Source organism: Nipponia nippon, unplaced genomic scaffold (genome assembly GCF_047370975.1).
Source record: "Nipponia nippon isolate SJK-2023a ecotype South Korea unplaced genomic scaffold, ASM4737097v1 scaffold_1, whole genome shotgun sequence".
Lineage (NCBI taxonomy): Eukaryota > Metazoa > Chordata > Aves > Pelecaniformes > Threskiornithidae > Nipponia > Nipponia nippon.
Window position 1 is genome coordinate 66,735,507 of NW_028262290.1, and position 12,819 is coordinate 66,748,325.

General features: G+C 42.5%; 2 protein-coding genes across 11 annotated transcripts in view; one reads left to right on the top strand and one right to left on the bottom strand.

Annotated features, from left to right (window-relative positions):
* The window catches only part of STX17 (syntaxin 17), a 41,539-nt gene extending 34,520 nt beyond the window's left edge, over positions 1-7,019 (top strand). For 8 of the 9 annotated variants that reach the window (XM_087758395.1, XM_087758429.1, XM_087758405.1 and 5 more), the window contains 4 exons: positions 1,009-1,127; positions 1,211-1,261; positions 3,358-3,444; positions 4,171-7,019. In XM_087758395.1, coding sequence (XP_087614521.1) covers positions 1,009-1,127; positions 1,211-1,261; positions 3,358-3,444; positions 4,171-4,410 — 497 coding nt within the window. In that variant the 3' untranslated portion in view covers positions 4,411-7,019. Of the gene's footprint in view, positions 1-1,008; positions 1,128-1,210; positions 1,838-3,357; positions 3,445-4,170 lie in introns of those variants that run through there. The other variant, XM_087758387.1, reaches the window with a different exon arrangement.
* Positions 7,020-9,399: 2,380 nt separating this feature from the next.
* The window catches only part of ERP44 (endoplasmic reticulum protein 44), a 53,250-nt gene continuing 49,830 nt past the window's right edge, over positions 9,400-12,819 (bottom strand). For both annotated transcript variants that reach the window (XM_087758356.1, XM_087758364.1), the window contains 2 exons: positions 12,108-12,210; positions 9,400-9,943 (listed from right to left, as the gene is read on the bottom strand). In XM_087758356.1, coding sequence (XP_087614482.1) covers positions 9,842-9,943; positions 12,108-12,210 — 205 coding nt within the window. In that variant the 3' untranslated portion in view covers positions 9,400-9,841. The remainder of the gene's footprint in view (positions 9,944-12,107; positions 12,211-12,819) is intronic.

Below are 12,819 nucleotides of genomic sequence, written 5' to 3' on the forward strand. Positions count from 1 at the left end.
CCCTGCCAAGGAAGGAAACATCAGCATCCTACCAAAGTAGCTATCTTCCTTCAGAAACTGAAATTGTCTAAATTAACATGATCTTTGCACTGTGTTTACATACATACGTTCTCCAGCCTGCCTTTCATACTGTCAAGCTGTTCTTTAATTCTTGCTGTGACAAGCCAAACTTGTTGGTTATTATTCTTTATTACCACATAATTACTTGTCCATAATTACGCCCATGCCCATTACATCTGTTGTGGCTCAAGCCTGGGCTCTTTGACTGGAGGAGGTATGCGTGTGTCTGTTGGTTGTATCTGCTCTCCCCCGTGCCACCTAGCTGTCTCTCATTCCCCATTTTTTCCACCGTACTTTGTCCTAACGCTTTCTGCATTCAATCCAGGGGATGCAGAAAGGAAGATACTTGAGAATATCTCCTTTACGCCGCTGAGCTGCAGACGTTTGCCATCCTGACAGTACCGTTACCCCGCTGGATCCCGCCCTGAATGCCGGGCAGCATGTGACTTGGTTTTCACTGCCCTTACTTTGAAAGCTTTTTTCCCTCCAGCTTCTTTTAGTCCCAAATGGCTGAAAATCAAACCCGTAGCATAATAATCAATCATAAAATGAATAACTGTCTGTTCAGTTTTGGAAACGCAGTGGTTTTGTGTGTCGCATGTAAATGAAAAGTTTTTGTCCCAAGCTCAGTTTTCTTAGCTCGGTTGATACAAAATCAGCTAACTGACCTTGAACTCAGGAGTGTAATTTAGTATCATTCTCAGAACTGATTGTGAAAGGGCACTGATAGAAATGAATCCATTTCTTTGGCAATAACTTCCTTTTAAGAAACTGTCTAGTGCTGTGAGTAATACTTTTCCCTATATGATCATTTTCAGGCCTGTTGCTTGGCTTGAGTTAGGTCAAATATCAATTTGTCCTTGAGAAACATTAAGAGCGAGAAACTTCGCACGTCACCTGCATTCTGATCCAGTGCATTTATTTATAAACATCGTGTTTCTCATTCAGAAACTTTATGTAACGCAGAAGTGAAGGACGGCTCCCAAAGTTTCATCCAGATCTACTCCCGCCTTCCCGAAATACCTCAGGAAGAAAATGCAGCTGAGTCCTGGGAAACTTTAGAAGGGGTATGTTGAAACTCCCTTACTGCCACGTTGGTGCTCGTGTTTTTAGCAACTATGACAAAATAACATTTGTTTTTTATTCGTAGGACTTGATCCAGCTTAGCCAGTTGGTGACTGATTTTTCTCTCTTAGTCAGCGTAAGTATTAATTCTGCGTTCTGTCCTAGATGGAGTCTTGTACAAAAACAGGGCAAATGGGCAATTCCTAGCTGGGGGGAAAAAAGGACAAGCAGTAATTCTGCCCGTCATGTGAAATCAGACTGAGCTAGTATCACTTGATCAAAGTGACAGAACAGCAGAATAACATTAACTGAATTTACTCAGTCCAGTATTCAAGACTACAAAATCCTAGTTACTGTTAGGAACTTTAGGAAGATACCAGTAGAGGCAGAGCGGTTTCCCCACAGTGAGCTGAGATGCCTGCACGAAGGTGCTGCCTTTGCTACTTGGGACCTACGGTAAATACACCTAGAGTTTCAAAGCCTGTACATTAGACACTTTCCAAAGTCATAGGTGATGCATGTAATGTTTACGTCAAATTGTCTAGCAGTAAGGTGAAAGGTTTTCCTTTGATTTTTCAAGTGCCAACAAAAGAGGAATATTCAAAAGCATTTGTTTAACTACTCAGCTGCCCCCTCTGGTTAGAAAACAAACAGCTCTTCCTTCCCTGCATCAGTGACTCATTGCTACAAGATCTTTGTGGCTCTCCTGTTGATTCAGGCTCCGTCAAGGTAATTTTTTGAGGAGGCAACAGTCTTCTGTTTCAGCGCTAGTGCTGATAATTGCTCCTAAGTTCTTGTCACCAGAGCAACTACTGATGCCAGTAGCCAGTGCCCTTGGCCACAAGCCGAACCTTAGCAGAAGCTCTACAGTGCTGACCGCAGACTTCTACCCAGGCCCCGTTCATTTTTACAGTATCTAATCGTAATGGTGACGATAGCCTTCACTGCGCAAGGTGGCTGTTCCTCAGGTACTTTTTCTCGCTTAATCAGGAGTACTAAAAAAAAATCTGAAGTTTCCCTCACCTTTATCCTGCCCTTTCTCTGCTCCCACAAATGTAGCTGCCAAAAGGCTGTGCATCTTCATCAGCCGCACTCAGTTCCCAATGCTTATTCTTCCTGTGCCACAGGGAATTTAAACCCACAATTCTCATCTCCTAGGAGAGTGCTTTAATCTCCGTGCTGTTGGGTTAGTTGGGACAGATAAAATAGCTTTTATCCTTTCTGCTGAATACGTGCTGCTTCACATATACAAAAACCCCTAAGATTCATTGGGCTGGAGAGGGACTGCAAAAATTTTTATTCAGTAGCGTAAATGTTAGCAGTTTTAGGTAAAAAGGGGAGTTCCTGTTCCCAGGACTTTCTGGATTTTACACAAAACCATCACTAGATATAATAGCAAGTACCTAAAGTGTGTGGATTGGATCGTAGATGAAGATACCAGAGCTGGTGGATTCAGCAGTTTCTGAATTAGAAAGAGGAAAAAAGTTCGGAATGCCTTTTATTTTAAGCTGAACATTACCCATCTCATTATTTTGTGACATAAAACAGCCTGGGTACTGCCGAGATTAAAATAAGAACAAACCAACCCACAAACCCCTTATCTTCTGCTCCAGCATTCTCTAGAGAGACTGCAGGGGAATCTGACTGCGTTTGGAGAAAGGATGGAACATTTTTGTAAAATCAAACAGGAGAATAGAGAGCAACAGCAAGTCTATTTTCAGTATTGTCACTACCCTAGTTGTAAAGTTAAGTCAGTGTTTTATAATGTCATAATTAAACACTTCCGTGCAGATTTCTTGGTGCAGCTTTGTATGGTGGAGCTGGTACTGATCTTACAAATGCTCTTTATAGAATTTTTTTTTTTTTTGAACGTGAAGCTCAGCAGGAAACAAAAAGGCTAGTTTGGATTATTTTTCCCTTTGGAATGCGAGTTCATCTCTTCACAGAAAAGATTTAGAAGTCCTGTGTTTTGGGTTGTTTTCTCTAACTGCAGCAACACATTGTGTAATACCCACACCATATTATTACTTAATAGTTTTTTTTTAAAGTAAGTTTGTAGTTTCAGCACAGTTTATCAGATGCTATTAATGAAGCACCATTAAGGCTGCACGGCTGCAGTGTGTGGCAGATGAAAGCGGCTGTGGGGCTCTGATTACAGGCATTAAAATGGTGTGTATTGGCTCACTGCTGCTTCCCAGCAGGTCACCTCACTCATAATTCCTTTGCATCTAGTCTCAGCAGGAGAAGATTGACAGGATTGAAGACCATGTCAACAGTGCTGCTGTGAATGTTGAAGAGGGAACCAAAAACTTGGGGAAGGTAGGGATCTGCTCCTGCTGGTGAATCAATGGTACTCTGCCTCCCAGCAATCCTCTGTATTAACCCAATTGATCTGCCGTCTTTAATGCTGAGGGAGCCAGCAATTAAGGAAATAAGGGAGAAATGACCCACAGGTAGCAGGGGAAAAAAAAAATCAATCTCTCTTGTAATTTTCTATCACATCCAGGCTACTAGGAAATATGGGGGGGGGGGGGGGGGGGTGGTTTTTTTAATGCTATTCCGATGCTACGTTGGTTTACCTGCAAAGACAAGAGCATTCAGCGATTGGCTCACAAGAATGAAATAAGCATAAAACAACAGGTTGATGATAACGTGCAATTTCAACCTCGTTCTATGTAGATGTCGGTGATAGTTGCTAGTAAGCCACAAACCTAGATTCAGGCACGTTCCTGAGTCGTCTGAGCATTTTCTCAGGTTCTCATTTGATTTAATGATGGAGACAAGGTAATAAATAGTGTACGTAATCAGGCAGTAGCATGTAAAAGAACCTGGTTCACAACTGCATACATGAGATAGCTCAATTTTGAATTGGTTTTTGGTACGTTCTGTCATACTTGTGGGATAGTAGATCATCCTTTTTTAAATACTAATTTGTGAAGTTTATTTATCACTGAGCATTCAAGTCATTGCCAAGAGCAAGGAGGGGAAAATGCACATCACCACAGGCAAGTATTCTAACTCTTGGTTGTCTTTTTCCCTTTACAGGCTGCAAAATACAAGCTGGCAGCTCTGCCTGTGGCAGGTGCAGTCATTGGTGGAGTGGTGGGGGGTCCTATCGGTCTCCTTGCAGGCTTCAAAGTGGCAGGAATTGCAGCTGCAGTTGGCGGTGGGATTTTGGGTTTCACAGGTGGAAAATTGATACAAAGAAGAAAACAAAAAATGATTGAGAAGGTCTCTTCCAGCTGTCCAGAGCTTTCTCGCCAAAGTGCCAAAAAATCCAGCTGAAGTACAGATTCATTTTGACTAGGAACAGAAGTGTAGTAGCCGTGCTAACAACAGACTTGCGGCCTTATGCTTTAAATACAAGGCTGAGTTGTGTGAATTTTGACAACAGTACTGTTACTTGGGAGGGGTAAAACAGTAAGGTCAGAATTTCTCTTTTCGGTTGTGCTAAGTGACATCGGTCCTTTGAAAATTATATGGGTAACTTTTAATTAGAAAATTCTTAGATGAGCTATATGCAGAGTTGTAATGATGGGTGGCAGGTGCTTCATGCCAAATTTGCACAAAGCGTCTTGCAGACAACACGCAGAATTTGGAAAACCCTAGTGCTTTCCCATAAATACCACCCAGAAGCCAGAGCTTTTCTTGTAGAGCTCCAAAGAAAAGGAAATAAGCTCCATCTATCTTTCATGGTCATGGTACTTTAAATTTACTTTCATTTATCTGGATTCCCAAACTCCTCCTGGGTATCCCTCCCAGGACATGACTGACTGCGCCTGTTCAATAATGAACGCACAGGGAAGCGTTAGTTGCCATAGGAAAAGGTTTAAAATGTTGGCTGAGCAAGGTGGAAAAAAACCACTTACGTACATCCCACATCTGCCTCCATCAGCTAAATCAGATCAGCATCATAATCAGCTCTTCCCCTTTTTCAGGTACTTTTTTTTTTTTTAAATTTGTAAACTCGTTCAAAGCGTGGTTAAGAATTAAACAGTCCCAGCAGCAACCCTGCAGAACTGCTACTGGAGAATATAGTTTTCCATGGCTGTTCGCCTCCTCGGCTCGTCCTGAGAACACTGTATGGGACGAAGTGACAAGCTCTGGCATCCTGAGCCCCAAGCCTCCGCTTACTTAAGCAGCGCTTACTGCTAGGTGTTGCCCTCGCTTCTCGTCTCTTGTCCCCAGCAGCGCTCTGGTGGGAGAGCTAAATGGCTTCCCGGGAAGGCGGTGCTGCAGCCAGGCCCGCTCCCTCAGTAGTCTTTGTTATCCCTCAAGGGTGGCGTTAGGCACCAGGGCAGCGGATGGTGAAGCAGCGAGGCCCTTTAAATGGTGCCAGCGTCAGCCGGCGTCCCCAGACGATGGGACGGTTTTGAACATGGCAACCCGGTACTGTTTACAGTAAGTAAACCGTGCTCGTTCGGGGCAGCTGCACACCTCCTGCATGCCGTTCAGTTCTGAAACTTCTGCTTCCACCCGCACTGTGGAGTAGCTTCCCAGCCTTTTCAAGATTTTGGGACGTGCTGTGGAGCCTGTACGGGGCGAGATGCTGTTAGTGCTTTTGCTAGCTTTTTATAGCGGATGCCTGTTATTCTTACCAACCTTCCTTTGCTGCTTAAGCCGCCTTTGCTTCTGAAACTTCCACTGTTAAACGCGTGTTAACGTGTTTTTATTGTCACGTAATCTACTGTTCAGCACATGGTCCTACCTCCATCCTTCCAGGACAGTTCCCACATTATTGCTGCTACTGTTTGGGAGAACAGAAATTGAGGTTGGGAAGCTGCTTTTTAAAGTTTTTAAATTGTTCAATTGATCCTGAGCTCTGCTCGAGTCCAGTTTTATTAGGTGAACACTGAAGTCAGTGTTCAGCGATAAGGCTCCCTAGCAGGGAACACTGTCTAAGGAAGCATACTATAGAAAGAGCTTCCTTTTCTTAACCATCATTGGAAATAAAACTGTCTACTAATGACAGAAGGTGTGTTTTTGTGCCTAGAGACACCGTAAAGCAACTGTTAGTTACAGCACAAATATCTTTTCTGAACAGTTCTTCCTTATTACTTTTAAACTATGATTGAAATTGCTATCAGTCAGGAACATTGTGTCTATTTTAAGTAGGTCTGAGGCTCAGGGAAGCAACATGTGCAAGAATAGTTTTCACAAGTAATCATGAACATGGTCAAAACTGCATGTGTTAAAGCCACAGTGCCTACACCTGTAAAATCAGCTGGAGCGGAAGACATGACCCAAGTAATTCAGCTCATTTGCTCCTGTCAGGCAAGAAGTGCTTTTCTTTGAACGCATCTACTTCGGATGTAAACACATTTAATGAGCTTGTAACAGCTTCATACTAAGGCTGTTCATTCCTTTGATATGCAATTTCTACATTTAAAGGAAAAAAACTAAGAAAAAAAAAGGTGTTCTTAATCAGAAACTGTGGTTGATTCTTCATATGATTTTAAAAAGCTATGTCTGCTTTCCTACTCTGTGCTTCAAAACCTTGTGCATTTAAGCGACAGCAGCCGCATCCGAGACATCGAGGACTCCCCCCCTCTCCCCCCAAGCTGGACTAATGCCAGGACAATCTAAATTCATAAAACTGAATTCCTACCACAGCTTACACAAATTCAGCTTGGTATGTGCTCGTTTTATGAAGTGTCTAGCACAAAAACTATTCTTCCTCCTTGCGTCTTTAAGGAAGCAATGCCAAAATATTGTATACACACTACACTGTTATTTAAGCTATGATTTTTTAAAATAGATGGGTTATTTACATATGTGAAGAAATATGGGCATCTGAGTAACCAAACTAGCATTTAAATTGCTAGGCATGTTAGTCAGAAGAAATGTAAGATATACGTAATTCTTTCAGACCAAATAAAAGTTTTTGCCTATGAGACTGGTTGTAGCATTTATTGAGAACTTCGGGGTTTATTTCCTTTCAGCTTCTAAAAGATTAATCCCTTGCAAATTTTATATTATTAAAATAATTGTATTACCAAGATTTAAGAATCCTGAATTGAGTTACCAAACACATGCTTCAACTATTGAAATATTTACATTGACTGAAATTAATACAAGTTCCTGAAATGTTGCATGCATCTAGGAACTCTCCTACGCATACGCTAGCTCAGAAATGGACTCCGTAAGTTCAAAAGAGAGTTTGGAATGGTTTTGTTCCATATGGGGATAACACTGACGTCGTTCGACGACTTCCCATGAAAGCCTCGAGAACTGTTAAAGGGAGTCGTTAGCCGAGCACTGAATGGTTAAAACCATTGGTGCAGATGATCAGAATCTAAGGGCTCAAACTGAAACACATCTTGCGTTTTGTCCCACGCTTGCTCTCTCTAGGCAAATTTTCTATTTCATCAGGTACCTCAAAAGTTCAAGTGATACTCAACATCGCGTTAGGCATACCTAGGCTTCAGCTGTTCAGTCTCCAGTGAATACACAATGAAATGACTTGAGCGTGTAACTGTCGTAAAACTGTTACATCCAATTGCCTGCCTAGTGCTGGGGTCCCAAAGCTCTGGGAACAAGTCCTTACTCAGAGAAACAAACTTGGATAAAGGAATGGTGAAGGGGGCTCCTTCACTTCCCAGCTGCAAGCACCAGCCACTGGACTGTTGGGTGTATGATGAGGTACCATCTCTCTCCAGAAAGGGAAGTTTAGACATCTTCTACAAAACATCATTTATAAATAAGAATCCCAAAGAGAAACAGGAACCTCAGAGGAGTAAGATGAGTACTTGTAGGCACCACGCAGGAATTGACTACCATTTCAGGTGCCTGAACAACTCCTGAAGTTCCGTAGCACCACCTGCAGATAACAAGTGGCAGCCTTTAAACCATACCCTGCTCACATCTTTGGATTCCAACTGGAAGGTGGTATGACTCAGCTGCCAAAACCGCTTGATTTGGCACGAGATGGAGAATGGGACAGGAGAAGACCTGGCTTTCAAGCACTTAACGTGCCCTCCAAAATGCAGATTCACAAAACCAACAAAAAAGTATGCCCGGGACAAAATCTTGCAATACTCTCGTAGCTACCAATTCTGCATCTGCTGAGTGAGCTGTAGCTTAGCATTGGCTGGTACTAGCAACCCTCTCCTCAGAACCAGCCCCTAGAGAGCTCACCTGCCTGTTGCTGCAGGGGCTTGATTGAGCAGCCTCTCTTGGGATCAACTTTTGCTACAGCTGCATGGGACCATGTCCGTTTTCTGGCAATAACTGAGTAGGTGGCATCTAGCTGAGAGGCAAAAAGGATCCTGAGCCGTGAACTGCAGAAGTTGGGGCACTCACTGAAGTAAACATGAACCCAGTGGTCCACCTATCCAAAGAACAAGCTTGCTTCTAAAGACACAAAACCTCGGGGGCCCAAGTCATGGACCTAGATTCTTTGTAGTAAGTGTACTGTACAAATCCAATACTAATTCGCCCCCAGCAATGCACCCCAAATTAAAAGATATTTTTCTGTCTTAGTTTCTATATGTTCACCTCACCAAGCAGCTCTATATGTTCACCTCACCAAGCAGCTCTATATGTTCACCTCACCAAGCAGCTCTATATGTTCACCTCACCAAGCAGCTCTATATGTTCACCTCACCAAGCAGCTCTATATGTTCACCTCACCAAGCAGCTCTATATGTTCACCTCACCAAGCAGCTCTATATGTTCACCTCACCAAGCAGCTTGAAGATTCACTGAGAAAAGCCCATATTCTGGTATTACGCACAACAGAAAAGCCCACAAGGAAAGTAGTAATTCCTTCTTTAGAGCAGAATTCAAAAATAGGCAATAAATAAGGCACCAGCCAGACAAAAAGATTAACAGAAAATTTGCAATGCTTGTTCATTAAGTAAATGTCTGCCAGGAAGGGAGGGACTCAAAGAAAAAAGGAAAAAACACAACAAAAAAAAAAAAAGACTAATTGTAACACACACATACAGAGATTAATTTAAGACTGACAAAACCAAGATGGCAGTCATCCCCTAGTCCTCTCCTACTTTGAAGGGTTTCCAACATTCATGTTCTTTTAACACAGCCATGTAGATAATGTAACAATCTTAATTCCAGGAAATCAGAGCAGGTCAATGGAGCCCTTGCATTCAAAGTACAACCATCATCATTAAAACTTTTTTCCTTTCCTCGTTTGGTATTGTAATAGTCAGAATTGTTTCATCGCTTAGACATTTACACCCAGTAAAGCACCACACGAGATTCTGTAAAACTTTAATTTATTCCCCTCCCAAGTATCCAGAATAGAAGACCCTCTTAAGTTGGAGAAAAATGTGACAAAGAAATAGATTACCAGGATAGCTGTTCACATGAAGAAGAAGAAGAAAAAGCACATACTACCAAGGTTACACTGAAAACAACCCAAAAGTCCTATTTAATGGGATAGTGCAAGTTAACAGCATGTCTCTGGCAAGGATACCTTCATTTGGATTATAAAAGTTTTACAGAACAGAGTTAGATCAAGAGTCTGGATGGGTCTCTGCTGTTTTACTATAGCATTAGGAACGTACGGTTTGAAAGATGCTGTACAGAATGACCCACCAAACAAATGTATTTACAAGCCTGGGGAGAAAAAAATTATTTTTCAGTTTATTCAAAATAAAAATACACATAGAATTATGAAAATATAGGTTTACTATTTCCACCACACAGAAGTCAATGCTGCTGTCTGAAAGGCTTGCAAGATTATTTCAAGTTTTTAAAGTTCATCTTTTTCCCTCAATAAGGTGTACCTATGTTCACTGGGTGCCAGTTTCTGGAATGAGCTCTCTGGTGGGCTGCTTGCTAAATCCTGAATTGGCTGAAAAACAGAACAAACAGTAAAATTGCTTGTTAGACTCATTTTAATAATCAATCACCTCCATTAAATGAGCTTCTAACATTAATTATGGGAGCGCATTAATGTCCAGCGTTCTCACAAATTGACTTTTTTTGAAGGCACATTGTAAGTCTCAAGTAGGTGGAATACACACACGTATTCATTAATTAAGCATCATCAGCTAAGGATATTCCTTTTCTTGGCACATCTCAAAGGTAGCGGCCATCACACAAGTTTCTATACAAGTGACTTAAAGTATTTCAAATGCACCCCATTGTAGATTTGTTTGAGTCTACCACTTGCTTTGAAGGTGTTCTGGTTTGTGTGTTTTCGAGATACACCAGGGCAAAAGTGACATCGGTGCCAAAATGTGTTAGAATTCGTTTTTTTGTGGAAACTAAAACAAGCAAAGGAACATGCAATTCAAGGGACATACATGACCTAAGTCCAGTTTAGTTAAGGCCAGTATTTCCATCGCACATGCATACACATCTTCCACAAGATGGCAGGATGCCATACCAAGATGAGAGAGTAAACATCCCAGGGTTTGTGTGCGTTTCTCAAGGCAGAACGGAGACAAGAGCAAGCCTGCAGCTCTAGGCAACGAGCCCGTGCCCAGACAGGCAGCAGGATCCAGGGTCTCGGCAGGCTTCCTCCCTCCCTGGCCAAGCCTCCTCCAGACTGCAATTGCCTCAGAGCGTCTCCTCCTCACGCGCTCCTGTCTAGCTCCGAGCTGACCGACTGCCTGGCCTACGCCTCAGCCTCCAGCCCTATGTTCTGCGTTTCCTCCTGTTGACCTGAATTCTGGTTGCTCAGTGAATTCCTGAGGAACACAGGGAGTTACCAGTTAAAGGAATTACTGCTGAGACAACTCAGCCCTTGTGTTTTCACGGCCAGTCATGACAACATTCAAAAGCAGTCATTCTCCTGGCCCAGGGCAAGCCCTCCAGGGCTTTCACGCTTTTAAGTCTTTTAACTTCGAGCAGGGCAACAGGAGGCTGCAATCACACGGCTTAGCGCAGAGCCACCCTTACCCACATCCCACAGATGACCAGGAAAATGAACCTGTAGCCATAAATCGTTTCTGTCCCTCACCCATGGGTTCTGGGATGGCCCAAGGCACCCCAACACACAGGCACAGGGTCTCCTCTGGGATCAACGTGGCTCTTTGAGCCCTAGACAATGCAACATATAACTTAAAAGTAAGTGTTTAGAAACAGCTATTTTTTTTAGAGAGGGCCTGAGGAAATGAGAAGGTTACTTGACAGGCTGTTACGTTTCCAAGTTTCAGCATGACACCACCAAGCAATATGAGCCGAGTGGTGTATCAGGAAGATACAAGGCTGATCAAGACACAGTTAGAAGACTGAGCTGAGCAGAGAAAATCGGGGCTGGTAATGTCCTTTTTCTGCCTCTTGGATTAAACTAAACATTGAGGTGCTCCTGAGTTTTGCCTGGAGAAGGATCTGGTAGTTGTGTTCCTGAAGAGATGCCAGGAGTGACTTCCAGGCATGTAATTATACAGCATGACAACTTTTGATCAGAACAGTGACAAATCCAAACTGAAAAAATGCAGCCTGTGACCACTATTAATGCCGCTTATTAATTGCGCTAATAAAAGTAATAAGCCCTATTACCACTTATCAATCTTTTGTTGATGCTTTAACAATCTGTCCCCTGCTTGGACTGGCGACTACGAGTAAATATATAAAACATTCAGTCGATGGATGTTTCCCCCTTAGAAGCACCCTCTCATGGTGTGTCGTGTGGGAAGTAATGCATCTATGATAGATCATCAGTTTTTGCACTGAAATCACATGAGAATGTAAAGGCAGCTCTATGAACTCAGAACAGTCACCTGGCCCAAGATCTTCTGCTTCAGTGGAGAAAATATTTATTCTTGTACTCTTCCCTTATTCAAGGCAAACAGGTAGCATACTTCCCCCTAATGCTCTCCCTGCCTTTACCCAAAGGAAGTTAAAAGAAGGGCCAAGCAGAACTGGCAACGTTATGCTCCTATAAACAGATTTCTCTTTCAGGAGACTGAAGTTAAAAGTACACACGTGTTAGAAAGTACAGCTCTGACAAGGAGTAAAAAAAGGTCTTTATTAAATGGCCAAATTAAATGTATTTGTTGTCACCTTACCTGGCCAGGTGCTACATCAGTTGGATCAGGGCCATGATGAAACTCTCTATGCAGTTTTCCAGAATGCAAGTCTAGTACAAATTGCTTCAGTTTACCTGGAACTCTGGAACAAACCCAACAGAAACACCCACACGTTCATTACAAGTTAAGCCCAAACACAGAAGACTTAAAGTGCACTGTTCAGAGGGGCCAATTTCTGTTTGTCTGGCACGCTACGTCCACTTTTAGGTGATTAATAGAGGACAGGAAGCCAAACGGTTTGTTAAGGTATCCTACCAGCTTCTTTTTCTTTCCACTGTCTCTTGAGAACACAGCAAGTATTTCATCTTTTCAATAACTCCCACAGAGTTGTACTAGCCGATAACTTCATTGTATACTCACTTCAGCTCCCCACTAACCATAATGTAAGAGGGAACAGCAGGTTCCAAATGCACAGTTTACAGATACAAATGACAGTTGGGTAGCAGTATTGACAAAACATCCTTGAAAGGCTCTCTAGGGCCTGAGCAACTGCATATACACTAGAGATAAGCACTAAGAGGATATCAAGGTAAATCTAATCTGAGATCATCTACTGTCACCCACAGCAAACGTGCTAAACTACAGCATCCAATTTTATTTGTGAAACGTCAAATAGACTAAGCAGCTTAAAATGAAGAGTTGATCTAAGAAAGATGAGATAAAAAACTATAATGTGAGCACTATGCATGCA